Consider the following 16,048-nt stretch of genomic DNA (forward strand, 5'->3'; position numbering starts at 1 on the left):
GCTGGGGCCCCCCGGGCGGGACGAGCCCCGCTCCCAGCACCGGGCACGAGGTCTTGTCAGACCGCGGCTCCCCGGGCCCCGCACTGAGGGGTTTATGCTGTTCCCAACCCGCCTTTGGCAGCCGGCGCCTCCTTCTCCATCTCCGTGCCATCACCCGGAGAGCAGGCGCTGCTTACGCAAGACTTCCCTGCTCCGCTCCCGGGTCTGGCGGAGAAGCACCGGGAGTTCACCGCGGCAGGGTCAGGGGAGCGCACGCTCCCGGGTGGGACAGGAGAAAGGGGAGCAAAGAAACCCCAGAGCCGAAGCCGTCCCTACAGGGCATCTCCCTCCCACCCCATGGCGATGTGCTCCTGTCCGCCTCTCGTCCCACCCCGCCGGATGGGGGACCCGTGGGCACATGCCGGAGACCCGTGCCAACTTCAGGGACAGGCAAATCACTCGTGCCCTCTCCGTGCCACCTACGAGCCAGCCCTATGATCATGCTAACCACAGCCAGCACAAGCCACATCAATCAGCGTTAAAAAATGACCCTTCAATCAGAGAAGGGCCACGTACTTTCAGTGCTGTCACCCGGCCAGGGTTAAACTGTCCCGGTTCGTCCCAGCGGCGAAGCTGGACTGAGCATCACGTCAGGCAGGGTGACTCCTGAAGGTCAGGCTCAACAAGTCCTTGCCTTCCTCCTGCCCATCGATCAGCACGGGCAGAGCCAGCACCACGCTCCGAGAAGCTGCTGCACGGTTGTGGGCAGACCCTAACCAGGGAAAATAAAGGATCTCCACAGGTGAACCCGCGTGGGGTCACCTCCTCGCTGCAGATGCACCTGAGAGTAGAAACACAGCCTTGGTTACGCTGCCATTCCCCGCCTCAGCATTGAGGCAAGAAGGGATCCCCCAAGGGTGCATGTCCTCAGCTGAAGCCCCCCAGCACCGGGCACCCGATTCACGGAGGGACCGCGGCCTGCGAGCGGACGGAGGCAGGAGGGGGCTGGCGGGGGCGAGCCCGCGGGGCAGCCCCGGGGAGGAAGCTACCCTCACCGAGCTGGCAGGCTGCACCCCAGCCCGCGCGGGGCACGGGGCAGGCAGCCCTCCCTGCCTACACCTGGCAGGCTATAAAACAGCCCCGCAAGCTCAATCAAGAGTTTTACAACTTCACAAAGCACCATAATTAGCCTAATTATACAATGTTCTCTGAGAGAATTAAACAGAAATACAGTAATTGACTTGGTGCTGCTTAGAAGCATGAGGAAATCAAAGGCACAACGCACATTAAAGAGTCAGAAACATCTCTTTAAAAGCGAGAGGATTTCCTGGCACCGTGCAAACATCTAAAGCTTCACCAAAGCTGCTGCACCTGGTGCAGCCCCACTCCGGCTCCCTGGCACCCCTCTTCCTCCACCACCAAGGCAGGGGTGAGGCAGAGCCCCGGGACAGCTGCCTCAGGCACCTCCTTTCTCAGTTTACAGCAGGACGGACGGACGGACACTGCGTGCCAGTGCTCCATTTCCTGCCTTTCATTTTACACAGCGACGCTGCTTCTTCATCGAAACAGTGGTTTTCTTTTGGCGTTCGCAGAGCCGGCCCATGCCTTGGTGGCACCGCAGCATGAAAGCCCCTCCAACCTGACCTCGCCTGTCACTGGCTCTGTCCCGACTTGCTGCTTGGGCTGCCAAAGCTTGGCTGCAAAGCAGACTCGAGCTTTATGATTACAAATCATTTCCCCTCTATTTGTTGCCCTGAAATGAGATCTCGGTATCGCCCTGCGTTTGGTGCAACAGCGTCAAGGGCAGACGTACGAATGTGCTCGTGTGACAGGCAGACCGGGCAGAAGCCCCCAGCGAGCTCATCTGACGCTGCTCGGCGGGGACTTTTGCTGCACTTTGGCTGGAGGGCAGGACTGGAGAGTCTGACACACCAGCAAACGCTCGGTTTCGCTGGAAACCTTTCCCTTCCCTGCCACAAAGCCCTGCTCGATCTTTTGCCTCCAAAGCCAATGTCTAGATTTCAGAAACCTGAACTGCAAGTGGAAATTCCCTGCAGCGCGCTGATTATTGCATCTCCTGCTGGCACTTGTGGCAAGGGGAAAAAAAGTCACATGGCTTTCTGGACACACGTTTCACTGAGGAGTCTTGCATCAGAGGGCAGAAGCCAGCAGCCAGGAAAATAACTCCAATTACGGTAAATAAATCCCGAAATATGTGACAATCTGCCTTTTAAACAGGAAACAGAGGGGAATAAGCAAAGGAAGACTTTGGTCTAAACATTGCTGCCACCAGCCTCAAGAGCCCAAGAGCGAGACTCTGAAGATGCATCTAGGCCAAAAGTCTTTTACCTGAACTTTGCTGATGCGTCTCAAGTCTGAGACAGCTTCCTTCCCTGAAAGGAAAGGCGCCGACAGTTCCTGGCAACTGTGCCAACCTCCAACACTCCCAGCCGCTCAGACGAGAGCCTCCAGAGGGTCGGCTGCCACCTCCGGACACGTACGCATCCCTCGGGAGGCTCAGCACGGGCGAGCAGCTCGGCACAGGACGTCGCGTGGCTCCCGAGATGAGCAACGCCAGGTATCGTCCCCCGCGCCATTCCAACCCTTCGTCCTGCTCGCGCGGTCGGGGCTGCGCCGGGACGCAGCGAGTAGCAGGCATCACTCGACGAGGGGTGAAGGATAAAAGCCCTTTGCCCAGGCAGCAACATCTCAGCACCTGCTCACTCCAGAGGGCCCCTGCGCGAGCCAGGCAGCACGGGGGAGGATGGACACCAGTCCCAGCCAGCCCTCCTCGGGGTTTCCTCTCCTGATTACAACTCAAACCCGAAGCAAATAAGAGCAGCAACGCAAAGGGAGGGGAAGGATGAATTTAATTACCAGCTCCTCCAAACTTAAGGCCTTGGGAAGCGTTATGTCTTAACAGCACCTCACTGAAGACAGCACTACCCAGCCTCCCAGGGAAAGGCACGCAGCGACTGCCAGGTGCGCACTGGCGATCCCAGTACAGACACTTCAGTCCACGCTTGCTATATGACGACCGGAGCCCCAGCACCCCTGAGAAAGCCGGTTACGAAACTGCTGAACTCCATCCTCCTTGCCTCAAGTGGGCTGTGTTTGCATTACAAAACCGAGTCCCCCAGGCAGGTGGAGGGCCCGCAGGCTCTGCTCTCAGCCCGCACACGACTGCAGATGCTCAGCCTCCCCACGACACAGTCCTGCAAGACATCTTCATCGATCTCCCTGTGCCCAAAGCTGTCACGGCCCACAGAGCTGGCTGCTCGAAGGAGCCAGCTGGACTATGGCGAAGCGTGTATTTACCACGCAAGGAGGGGAATTAGGAGAAAAGGACTCGGTTCTGTTCCCCGGACAGGGGAAGGTCAAGTTGCTGCTTCTGCTATCTACAGCCTGAGGTTTATTAAGCTTTGTTTTGTGCCTAATTTTAAAACTCCACCAAACCAAGGCAGCTGTCCACAGCACTGCTTTATTTTTAAACTCACTCGAATGCACTGACTCCCTTGTGTTCGACTCCCAGCACCTTTTGTCTGCTCCAACATGCAAGATGTGGTTAGAGCCTCACGAGAAGCCATTGAGATGTGGCTGCAGCAGAAGAGCGGTACTCGTTTCCGCTGAGTCTTTTTCTGATGCTGCAGGTAGCTCTTTGAGCAAAGCTGGGTCCGAGCATCAGAAACCAAACAAGAGCCGTGGAGATGATCAGAGCTGAGGTTCTGCTGAGGGCAGACACCACCAGCCTCTGCAATGTCTCTGGGGATATTTTAAGGGTTCACGCTTTAGCTTGCAAGCCAGAGCAGCTGTGGTCAGCAAAGCGAAACACGCTCCATCCAGCGCAGGGCCGCGCACGGTGGCAGGATGGCAGCGGAGCAGGCTGCTGGTTACAAAAGCACAGGCTGAATTCAGGGGGTCCTTTGGGTTTGATGTGTCCTCTCCAGCCAGGCTGGGGTGCTCAACACGCACGCAAAAGGGAGAGTCCTGTACCTGCTTCGACATTGCAGTCGATTTTCACTAACCTGGGGATCCTTTGTTGGGGCTATCAAGAAGACTTGGACAAGATCAACGCCTCAGAAGCTGGTGTAGGTCTTCAAGGAGCAAGCAGGACTGTGCACGTTAGCAAACCCTTGCAAAGGCCGTAGTTAGCGGACACTTGCTGCGTAAGAGCGGCTCTCTGAGCCGGGCAGAGTACCTCTACACCAAGCGGCCTGTGCAGTATTGACCTGTTCTACGCTGCTCTGAGGACGCTGGTGTGGCAGTGCAAAGGGGACAGACCATTGCTGCAGGGAGCAGGGCACGAATCCTCCCTTGCTGCATGAGCCTCCAAGGTTTCCCAGCCAACCCTATCTCGCACAGAAAACCCGACCATGTTCCACTCAAGAAGATGGACCCGGGAGGGCCGCGAACCAAAGCCCAGCCTGACCCTGCCAGAGTGGCTGCCCCCTCCTCACGTCCCACACGGGCTTTGGCAGTGGCACTGCCGCTCAGGTAGTGGGTCTTCCTCCTCCTCCATCGCCCTTGGCAGAGCAGACGCCCTACAGGCTGGTCACCCTGCCCTGCCAAAACTTTCCTCTGGTGGAAACACAAGCCACTTCCCCAGTCCACAGCTAAAACCACGCGCTTGGCCAGAACCTCCCCGTGCCTCTGTGCCCCGACTCTGCTCAGCCCCGGGGGATGCAACTTCACTCCCTACATGTGCTGAGGATGCACATATGGCAGCCCCCTCCCCTCTCCACTTCCACCTAAGCCCGACCTCCTAACAACCTCCGCACGGCACAACGCGACTGGCCCGAGTGCCAGAAGGCATCCAGGTGTTGCAGCCTGATGCTTCACACCCGCAGCCAGGCAAATTTGCTGGGATTTCCGGGAAGTGTCTCTAGGGTGCCCCGTGCTGCTGCACCCCCGCTTTGGTGCGCGCTTGTTTGGAATGCGGGGCCGTCGGGGGGGGGAGAGGGGAAGTTATTCTGGTGGTGGCCTATGAATAACATCCAGTGATTTATAGGAAGTATAATCCAATAATACAGTAAAATAAAACAGTGTGTCTGAGATGGGTTTGATTCCAGGAATTATAAAACAAATTATTAAAGAGAGAGAGAAAGAAAAAAAGCCTCAGAGAGGCCAGATCGGAGTAAATTGGGCACAGATGGGCTGGGAGGGGGTTTCTCTCTCTCCCCTCACCGAGATGCCCCTGCCGCAAGCACGGCTTCAATTAGTCTTTTCAGAAACCAGAGTTTTATTTCCCCAAATTACAGAATTAAAAAAAAATTAAAATTCTTGGAGTGCTTGTGGTTGGGATAAAGGGATCCAAGCTTCTCTGTAAGTTGATTGTGCAGATGGCTACCAAACTGTTAAACGGGCCACCCCACAAAGGTCCCGCCCCAGCCGGAGCCCAGGACGGCCCAAAACGTTGGTAGTCACCTATGTCCCGTGACGGAAAGCTCCAGCAGCTGCACGGCTCTGCCACGCTGACTGCCCGTCTCTCTCTGCCTCGCTCCCCTGGGTGGGCCCTCCTTGCCCCATGGGTTTGAGGTCTACAAGAAGCTTTTTCACACCTTGAACGCTCCCGAGAGGAGGCAGCCAGGAGGTCAGAGGGCCCCTCGATGGCTGCACGCCTCCATAGACAATGGGGAGAGCGGCTCACTCGGAGGAACAAGCCGTTTGATGCCAAACAGCGGGGGAAGCACTTCATGTGGGAATTCTTTGGCTTCCTCTGTCAGAGAAAACAACAGACCCAATCCATCTCCCAGGGTCTCCCAGTGCTGCCCTGCTGCATGGGCAGCTGAGACCAGCTCCAGCGCGGCTGGTGCTGCCCCGGGGGACCAACACAGCTCAGCTGCCGGCACCAAGCACAGACCGCGGGGCTCCTGCCTGCGCCCACCCGAGCCCTGCCTTGGGCACACGCTGCAGGGTCCGGGTAGTCGGGGGCCACGGCGGTGACCTGCGTGGGAGGAGGCTGTGAAATGCCACGTGCCACTCACAGCTGGCTAGCTCTGATACCAGTTTAAACACCCCACTGCACCCCAGAAAGTCAGCCTGCCAGAACAGCACGTGGTGGCCTCGCACAGATTGATTTACAAAAGAGTAGCAGCCGCTAGGAGCCAGAGACGCGCAGGAGGACACAACGCAACTGCCATACGGGGGACCCACCCCGGGGCAGCGACCCCCTGGAGGGACCATGGCCTACCCACGCCACAGCAAAAGAAAACAAGTAAAAAGCAAGGAGCAGCAGATATAAACCATTTACGCACGAGCCCCCAATCTTCTGTGCTGCCTGTTGCCTCGCTGAAGGAACTGGGACAGACTAAGCACAATCTGCAGCGAAAATGGGGGAAGCTGAGACTGAGATGGGGCCTGAGGAAGAGGGAGGAAAGGTGTTTATTAAAGCATTTGATTGTTCAAGTTTCCTTTTTCCCCAATATCTGAATCTGTGATTAAAAGTTTGTATTCAGGGGCATTAAATTGTGTAAAAATTCCCGACATCAAGACTGTTTTGCTGGCAACACCGCCCCACAACTGCTAGCACCACTGGATCCCAGCACAAGGGATTCATTAGACACCAGACACAGGGCAAGCAAGCAAGTTTACAAGTTTCTCAGGGCTCGAGAGACCTGGAAATACATGGCAAGGGAGGGAGGGAGCAGCTGTCCCCAGAGAGAACTACCCCTGGGCAGCAGGAAAGAGAGGCTCTCAGGCAGAGCCAGCCCCAAACGCACACATCTCCTCCTGCTACCGAGAGCTCGCAGCTAAAGGTCAGACGGGCCTGTGCGATGGGAAGGACACAGACACGCTCTGATCCCAGATTTGCAGGATTTCAGTAGGAGGAGATCTCTGCAGGTCATTCGGTCCAACTGCAAAGTTAGATCCAGCTCTACAGGGCTGAGGCAGCCAAGCTCTGCCTGCAGCGAGCCCGGCTCGCGGCTCCCCGGTAACGCTTCCTGGCAATTGGGATGCCGGCAGGGTGGGACCGCTCCCTGCGCCCTCCCAGCCTCCCACACGCCCGCGGCGGCGGATCGGCCCCCTCGCACCCGCTCCTGCCGCTGCCCATGCTACTGCAACCCAGGGAGGTGACTCATGTGCTGGGAAATGGAAACCCGCGCCCTCCTGACAGCCGTTTCTGCCGTACGCTCCAGCCAGGCCTCTGCCCACAGCAACCCACACGCCGGGGAAGGAGCCAACACCCTCGATCCATGCTGGGCACTTCGTAATAATTCAGCAAACATTCTTGCTTGCTTTTTAAACTCCAGGCCCTTTGCTTTTTTTTTTTTTTTCCCCCCTCTGCACCCAGCTCTTCTCAATATCACAGTGTCGGCACCGAGCCCAACCTGGGCTGTGCCAGCACTTAGCACACGAGTGCTCAGAGACCACCAGAGCATTTGCGCTGACAACGCGATTTGCTTTGCCAACAATATTCTCAGCGATATTTTAGGGTCACCAGAGCAAGGAGCCCTCCGGGAAATCCCTGAAGGGCGCGAGGCGTCAGATGGCAGCCGCAGCGCCATCCAACCTGCAGGCGTTTCGCGAACACCGCCACCTGCTCCGCACACAGCCGGCAGTCCCCAGCAGGAACGGGTTCGCTTCCTCCAGAGATCCAAAACCTGGGAGCAGCTGGCAGCTACCAATGCAGGAGGCAGAAAACTCCGAGAATACTTATTTTTCACATGAGAGAAAAAGCGCTCCCTTTCTGTCACTCACACACATCCACAACTCGGCTAGGGATGGAAGAGCAGAGCCCAGTGGTCTGAGGGCTGGGACCGCTTCCAGCTCTGCCACAGGGGCTTGCCGTACAGCCCAGACAAATCTCTTCCTCTCCTTACCACCAGCTCCCGTCTGCGGCACAGACACCGCTATTAATATACCTATTGGGGGGGTGGCACAGAGGCATTTGCTCATAATCATAAAGTACTCTGCAGCTCAAAGACAAACACACCGCTGCTGGTTGGCATCTAGCAGGCAGGAGGGCAAGGCTGCCATGCCAGCAGGACTGACAGCTCCCCCAGGGCTTCCCCAAGGAGAGGAAGGTGCCTGCGAGCCTGGCCGGGCAGCAGGCACGGTGCACGGGAGCTGCTTCCCAGCCCTCCGTCCGACGCCAGTTTGCTCCATCAGCTGACCTCGGCCACTAACCACCGTCCTGACAAGTGGCCAACTGGCTCACGAGGGAGAAATCTTCCAGCAGCAGCTCTCTGGGGCTCAGCCTGATTGCCCGCATGGTGGCTTTGACTGAAATCCATCAGCTGGAGGCCTCCATCTTTGGGATCTAAATCCCAAGCCATCGGCATGCGAAGCACTGCTTCCTCCCACCCGGGGAGCGCAGCCTCATCCCTGCTCCCAAACACGCGGCTCGGGCAGACCTGGGCACCTGCCGCTGTGCGTGGCGGGGGGCCACAGGGAAAGCACGTCCCCATTCCAAACTCAGTGGACGAGACTCTGGTTTGGTGGCATCTCTGCTGACCAACACGTTAAACCCGACAATGGCAGAGACCACACACAGCTTCCTGGGCGGATGGAGGAGGACGAGCAATACGAGATCTCTAGGTGTCTCAATATGGGGAACGGCCTCCAGCCTGGCCTTTCCGAGAGCGGCATCTCCCATCGCATCGCCCAGCCGCCTATGCGGACACGAGTGGTCACAGGCAGTGCCACGCTCCCAACAGCCAAGGCCCTCCGAGATCCTCCCAGCCCTTCTGGTGCCGGTGTGGGCACTGAGCATGGCCCAAGCTAAATGCTGGGAAGGCAGAGCCGTAAAGCAGCGCCTTCCTTCTGTGCTTGATGACTCAGGCTCCAGGGAGATGCGATGGTGCCTCACTCCTCAGATGCCTCGGCCAGCTCCACCGAGGCTCAGCCAAGGTCCCTTTGCTGTCCCTACGCACGCCGACACCCCCAGGCATCCAACCACATCTTCCCCATCCGTCTTCAGCTGGCGAGTCCCCCCCACCCCTCTCCATGAGCAACTCGGCCATACAGAGAGCGGCTGATCCCCAGCCCGGTTCCCCTAAAGCAGCACATGGTACCTTTGGGCTGGGAGTTGTACACTGCAAACATGTTGATTGCCACAAGCTGGAGCATGCGGGTGCTTCCGATGGGAGGGGGGCTGTGCTGCAGCAGGACCTGGAACTCCCTCAGGACCTCCTCGGCCACCGCAGGGAAAGTCTCCATCCTGCAGACAGAGAGAGAGTCTGTAGAGCGCAGGCTATGCCCCGGGGCGCAGGGCGGTCAGTCGGCACAGCTCACTCAGTGTCATGTCTCCTGGGGAGGGGGGACCCCTGGGGTGCTGTCTCCCATCCAGGAGCCATGGGGAACGAAGGTGCAGGCTGCGACGGAGGCAGCTGAAGCCTTCCTTAGAGAGGGTAGCGAGGGATTGCTCTGTGACCGGCAGGCAGCATTCCTTTGGCAGGAAAACACGGCCTTTATGAGTCATTTCTGACCAACCATTTTTTTCTACTGACTTCTACCAATCTGGGAGGGCTGCCAAGAGGCCAGCAGCTCACTTGGACCAGGAGCAGCCCATGGGACTCCCAAGAAACCCAGGCTGCAGCAAACTGCACACACTGGTGCCACATTGCGGATGTGGCAATTCCAGCGCATTGAATGCCGGCCAGAGTGCGCTTCCTCCAGAAGAACGGTGCCTGCCTCTGGGCTCTGCGCTGCAGGATCAGATCCCATGGCACCGAGCCCCATCTCCCCAGGCTACACGCTCCCCAGCAGCGTGATTGAGCCCCTAAACTTCATCACTTAGAGCCCCACAGGACAGGGACTCGCAGACTAATGACTGGCCTCGTCTAGCTGCTGGAAATGTCAAAGCTGGAGCCGGTCCCCGCAGCACACAGCGCTGCTGTCGCTCATCAGGACACAGGAGCCAGCAGCTGCAGTGCCACGGCTGGGGATGGGGTGCGCTTTCAACACCGCTCACAAGCGCCCACGGAAATCTGACACATTTATCCTACTCTTCATCTGGCATCGCGAGGGGAATTAGCTGAGGTTACTTATCAGAGCTGTTGGATCCTCAGCAACCACCCAACTGAAGTGGGGTCAAAAACTGAACTGATTGCAAAGAAGAGCACAGTTAATTCACAAAAATGACTGAGACATGGTTGCCTACAACAGCCCTCCCAAAGAGAGGCCTCACCTGGTATCCCATGAAGACAGCTTTATAACCAAGAAGCTGCCAAAAACCTTGGAAACTACGGGGGGGGGGGGGGGGGAGGTCTTCCTGTCCCATTGCCTCTCCTGCTGAGCTTGCTGTGCTGCTTCTTGCTCCTACACTAGAAAAAGCCACAGCTAGACCCAGCAAGAATGAATACCTGTCTCGCAGCAAGTGTCCGCTCCAGTTACCAGTGACATGGCACTAGTGAGCCTACATGGGAGCGAGGGAGCCAAAATCCGCAACGGGCGAGGCACCTGGAGCCGGGGCAGGCAGCCTCAGGGGCCTCCATAGCAATTTCCTCTGTCTTCCCCCGAGAGATTCAGATCTTGTGATATCAGCACACTACAGGCTGGATCAGCAAGCCACTTCTGGTAACCCACATGGGCAATTCTGCTGGGCTTCCCCAACAGACTTTCAGGACAGTAATAGGCTCTATTTTTAAAGACAGAAATGGCTTTCTTCTTAACCATATTTCACGGATGCCTTTCAACAACTGGTTCTGCCTAGCAGCAGGGGTACCCTCTCCCCGGGCACTGTTTGCTGGAGCAGTTCAAAGTCTCTGTTACCTTCCCACAAACACGGGCTGTAACAAACAGGCCCCTTGTACTTTGTAGCTGTGCAGAACAGAGCAGCTCTGCCAGTACAAAAGCACTGCTCCCCCTGGAAGAGGCAACTTCCCTGGATTTGGGGTGCAGCCAGGGATTTAGAGCAAACTGATTGCTTCTAAAGACTTCCTCATTTTGAGAAATCTCAGACCACATCCAGCGTATACTGCAACATCCTCCTAGGGCAGACGGGACGCTGGGGCTGGAGGAGCCCTTTGCAGGTTGGGTTGTCACGGAGGAGATGAAGATTATTGCCATGGAATAACAACAAGAAGGAGCGAGGGCTTCCTCAGCCCCACCAGCTGTGCTCTGATACCACAGCACATCTGGAACGGCATGCAGTAACCCCACTGAGCTCGGAACCAGCAGGTCAGGAGCAGAGCGGAAGCTTTTAATAAATTGCTTACCTGTGGTTTTCAGAGCAAAAGAGTCCAATTAGGGTAACATCATCTTTTCCGTACTTTTTACAGATAAATCACTGAAGATCCTGCCCAAGGAGGACTCAACTGTTCCTCACCTTTTACCTATTTTAAGCACGGAAGCTGTTTAGCAGGGCTAGATGATTTTCTCCTCCTGTACCATGGTATTACTTTCTAGTTCTCTTCTAAGTACTTCGGGGGATATTCTACCATTAAACACGCTTGGGTTTTCTAAATGACTGTCCTGGGAAGCAACCGCCTCAAACGCTGCATCTTAATTTCACAAAAGTCCCAGGAGCCAAATGTGCAAGCAATCTCTGCAACATCCCCATTAATCCCCCTGCTGGCACGCGTTCAACCGGCGCTCGGCCGCGAGCACGGCCCTGCCGAGCCGAGGACCAGCAGCTCCCCGGACGGTCTGCCCTCCGGCACAGACGCGCTGCAGTTACCAAACCTTTCCTGGGCTCTCGCAGCTTTCCTCCTCTTTTCCTGCGGGCGGGAGGACATCCAGTTCTGCCTCCTCGCTGCAGGCCAGCCTGCTGCCCACAAGCAGATAATCAGTGCCTTGTAACTCGGGGAGAGATCAACAGCACCAGCAGCGAGCGGGTTGCTCTGCCCCTCGCCCTCAGACAACTGGATCGCCAACAAATTGGCCAGCACAGCTCCTGCTTCCCCTTGCTCTATGAAGGGTCCAAAGTCCGGCACGTGCCACTCCTGACGAGCCACCCCAGAGAGCGCGTCGGATGGAGCAAGCGCTGAGGCTTCAGGCTGCACAGCAGCGTGGGCGCTGTGTCCTGCACTGCTGCGCTTCCCCGCGCCAGGGGGGAAGGGGACAGGCCCAGACACAGGCAGGGAACCGTACATCTGACTCAGAAAACCAACAGCAGGGACAAGATGCCGCTTTGCATCCACACCGCCTTTACCTAACTGGCCTGGATAAGGTCTCTCGACCCTGTAACTTGTAGCCATTAGTTCCACAAGAGACTGAAGGAGCCAACAGAGCTCGTGAGACTACATCTGCTTACGAGGCACCGGCAGGCTCGAGCAGAGACCACCGCTGTCAGAGACCACCCGAACCCACGCGAGGTCTCCCTGCAACAGCCACCCCATGCGGCCGCCCCACCACCTGACCGCCAGGGCCAGGCGGGAGCCGGGGCAGGGACAGCTCCGCGGGAAGCCCATCCGCTGCGAGGCTGAGCTCTGCTCTCCGGGTCATCAGGACCTCCCCCAGGCTGTGATCTCAGCCCAGGCCTGAATCAGGCTTGCTTTGCTTCAAGGGTAGCCGTTCAATTACTTGAAACCCGTTTGTGACAGAAATTGCCACGGGCACTTTCTATAAACCCGTTCCCACAGCCAGGGCAGCTCTCAGCTACGAGGCTTTCACTGAAATGGCAGCGAGGAGACGAAGGGCAAGGCTTGTCTTGACACGCTCTGGACGGTAGCTTTCAGCCACTGCGTGGTTCTGCCTTGATGGCTTCGTGCTCCTCGCAGGCAGCAGCCACCCAGGGCCCCCCAGAGCCACCTCTCTGCTGGCTGAGAGTGGGGGGAATGGGAGAGGGGGGGCAAAACCAGAAATTAAGGGGGACGGAGCACGGTTAGGCGATGGGAGGGAGAATACAGCCTCCAGTCCCACCCATGTGCATATCAGCCGGTCGAGCTCAGCCTCTGCCAGAGGGTCCCGGTGCGCAGGCAGGACCGGGCCTTGAGGTGGGGGAAGAAAAAGCCCAAAGAATAACCAGTGTGGATCGGAGGGCGGGTAAGGAGAATAAGAACCAGGAGGCTAGGCCTGGAAGAATTCACACCCTGTGCCCTCGGCTCCAAACACAGCTTAGTTGCTAACAATATTAAATTCCAAAAAGACTTGTAATGTAGGAAAATAAAATAAACATCCTGCACACTTACCCAATCCTGGTAAACAGCTTCCCATGGGCATGGAGAAAACTGAGGATGAACCTTTTGTTCAGCTGCATGGGGGAAAAAAAAAAAAAAAAGAGAGAGGAGAAAACAATTAAACTCTCTCCGATTTCCTGTGAATTAAGAATGTCCCCAGTGACAGAAGAACCTGGCCTGGATGCTGGGGGTGGCACTGGAGATGGGAACCAAATGGACATGCCCAAACTCTTACAAACATCATGCACACAGGCACGGGCAAGTGCCAAACAGCTGGAGCGGGAGCGGGGAGCGGCGGTGGAGACACAGCACCCTCTGCCGGGTCCTGAGCTCCCTCGCAGGGCCCGGGCACCGGCCCCGGCCCCGGGCAGCTCCGGCCCGAAGGGCTCCTCCTCCGCGGCACAGCCCAAGGGCTCAAGCAAAAGGAGTCCCCAAAGGCAGCCTTTCCCACCAGCGTTTCCCACCAATGGAAAAAAAAAAAAACCCAACCAACAAACAGAAGCAACTTGTTCAGTGCTCCGCGATTGCAGCGGAGGCCGAGCGGCGTCTGGTCAATGGGGAGAGGGTGCGGGACGTCCGCACCAACGCTCTTCTGCGGTGAAGCCAACGCGGCGGGTTCGGCAGCAAAGCTAGGAGCCCTGCCAGGAGCAGCTTGCAGAAGCAAGGGGGCATTGGGGTGATGCTGCACCCCTTCATTTAACTCCAGCCTTAAGCAATTAGAAGGAGAGAGCCGGTGTTCAGATTTATCAGAAAAGCCCCTGAGAGCCTGTAGCAGCAATGCTGCTATCGAACAACAGGGAGCTACGGGGACAGAGGGGAGCTGGCTGTAGCACGTGGCACGAAGGCAGCTTCTGCGCCACTTAGGTCCGGTAACGCCAAAACCCGATTTGAATAATTACTTGCTACTGCTCTAAGCCACCTCTGCTGGCTCAGCAGAGCTCTGGGCTTTTCCAGTCCTTATCTAAACGGCTTTGAAGAAGGTGGTGGGTGGGTAAGTAGTCACTCTGCCTGGCCCTGGAGGTGGCTGTGTCATGCTAGGAGTGGACTGGCCTCGCTCTTACCTTCTCCACAGCGAGAGGCTTTCCTGTCGCGCCCGCACGCCTGCACAGCCTCAGCACGGTGAGAAAAGCCAGGCTCCGAGCACCGCGCGGGGAGATGCTGACCAGGAGCGACCCAGTCTGAGCACCACCGCTCTGCTCCCATTCACACAAGATTTTTATATCTTGAACCCCTCTATAAAGGTCAGCGATGCCAATTCTATTTACGGGGGGATCAGACGCGCAGAGGGAGGATGAGGGCACCAGGCAGGGCTGTGGCAATGCCTGGCCAGGCACATGTGCGAGGGTGCCTGACGGCCACCGGCCGGTGCCGCCGGGCAGCACCGAGCTCCCCGCCAGGCCTGGCTGCAGGGGATGGTTATCACGGGCAGTCCTAGCTCTGGCACTGCCTCCCACCCTCGTTTGCTGAACCCTCGGCTCACGCCATGACTTATGTCAGCGGCTCCGCGAGGTGGGATTGCTCGGTTAGGTGTAATTAACCCGGGCTGCATTCCCAGAGGACCCATGCAGGAGAATGATGCCCTGCTGCAGAGTCACTCCTGGGCCATGTGCGAGTTTAAACATAAAACCTGTCTCATAAAACAAGCCAGACCAATTAAACTGGCCCCCGCAGCAAGGGGTTCTTGCTTACTCACTATTTTACTGCTGCCCTAAAGAGCCCTTTCCACTGGAACTCGACTTTATTTGCCACCATTTTATTAACTCTGCAGATGAAACCCAGAAGAGAGTGAGGAATACTGGCACAGCAGAGCAAAGCCCTTACTCGTTCTGCCAGTGAAGTCTGGGTAGAGCTGCTTCTCCACCATCCTCCTTAGGACACCAAGGCAGCTCAGAGCTCGAAACCGTTTTCAGGCAACAGCGTGCGGAGGTAAGAAAGCTGGTTTGTGACCAGCTCCGCAGCTCCAGCTGCAATCACGTACCCTAACAGACACAGCCTAACAAGTCTGAGCCCCTAGCTCAGGTGCAAGAGCCTTGGCGGGGCAGTGGGCAGTGCTCAGCCCCGCAGCGAGCCCATGTGCTGCTACTGCCTGCAGGAGCCGGTCCAGGCTCTGTGCTCTCCGACAGGGGATATGGAAAAGAGCAGGAGATCCTGACCTGACCCATCTCTACAGGAAAGCCTGTTGCAACGCTGATCAGCGGGCTGCACGTGGGGGAAAGAAGAAATTGGGGCAGAAGTTTTTCCTCCAAGGCCCACATTCACCCACAGCCCCGGGAGCGCTCACCCTGCAATCCCCGCAACACTTTACTGGCAGCGGGGGAGTACCAAAACTCCCCACCTTGAATGGAAAGTGACGCCCGCGCCCAGCGGGGACGTGCCCGGCGTGTTCCCACAGAGACGCGCGGCTCTGGGAGGGCTCGCCAGGGCATCGGCTTCACCCCCATCTTCTCAGAGCAAGTTTCACTCTCAGCCTTTTCACTCGCAGTCCCGAGGACTCACCAGTCACACTCCACAGGAACCAGTGCTGAACTGGGACATAGATATGTGCATATACATATAATTTTTTTAAAAGGAAGCAGGATACCTGCCTCTAGGAAAGAAGCATGTTTCATACCTCTTGCCAACTTAAGCACGAACCCAGCAAGCCCAGGCAGAGATCTGTGTGCCCCGGCACTGTGGCATCTCAAGCAGGCACCTCTCACACTTCTTTCATCACTTTTTCTCTCACAGCCTCAAGGTTTTGATGAGCTCATCACTTAACTTTGGACCTTTCATCTCCGAGTTCACTCTAAGGCCACGGGCTGCTTTGACTGGGCTTTTCTCCGAATGACTCTTTCTCTAGTGACTCACCTGTCCCTCGGTCTCCGGGAGCCCTCCCTGCTGCTTCTCACAGCAAGAGGGAAACAGCGACTTCCACCGAGCGGCCCGGCTTTAGGGCAGGGAGGAGGAAGTGCCGTCACCTGCTGTTCTGCATTCGCACGGCGGAGAGGAACACTTCCCCAAAGCCCTGC

At 57.1% G+C, this 16,048-nt stretch overlaps 1 protein-coding gene across 5 annotated transcripts in view; it reads right to left on the bottom strand.

Annotated features, from left to right (window-relative positions):
- The window catches only part of SMG6 (SMG6 nonsense mediated mRNA decay factor), a 117,281-nt gene that overhangs the window by 76,007 nt on the left and 25,226 nt on the right, over window positions 1-16,048 (bottom strand). For all 5 annotated transcript variants that reach the window (XM_082328450.1, XM_082328449.1, XM_082328448.1 and 2 more), the window contains exons 9-10: window positions 13,053-13,114; window positions 8,994-9,139 (exon numbers count right to left, since the gene is read on the bottom strand). In XM_082328450.1, the coding sequence (XP_082184576.1) occupies window positions 8,994-9,139; window positions 13,053-13,114 (208 nt within the window). The remainder of the gene's footprint in view (window positions 1-8,993; window positions 9,140-13,052; window positions 13,115-16,048) is intronic.

This window comes from Platalea leucorodia (genome assembly GCF_965183815.1).
Source record: "Platalea leucorodia genome assembly, chromosome: 16".
Lineage (NCBI taxonomy): Eukaryota > Metazoa > Chordata > Aves > Pelecaniformes > Threskiornithidae > Platalea > Platalea leucorodia.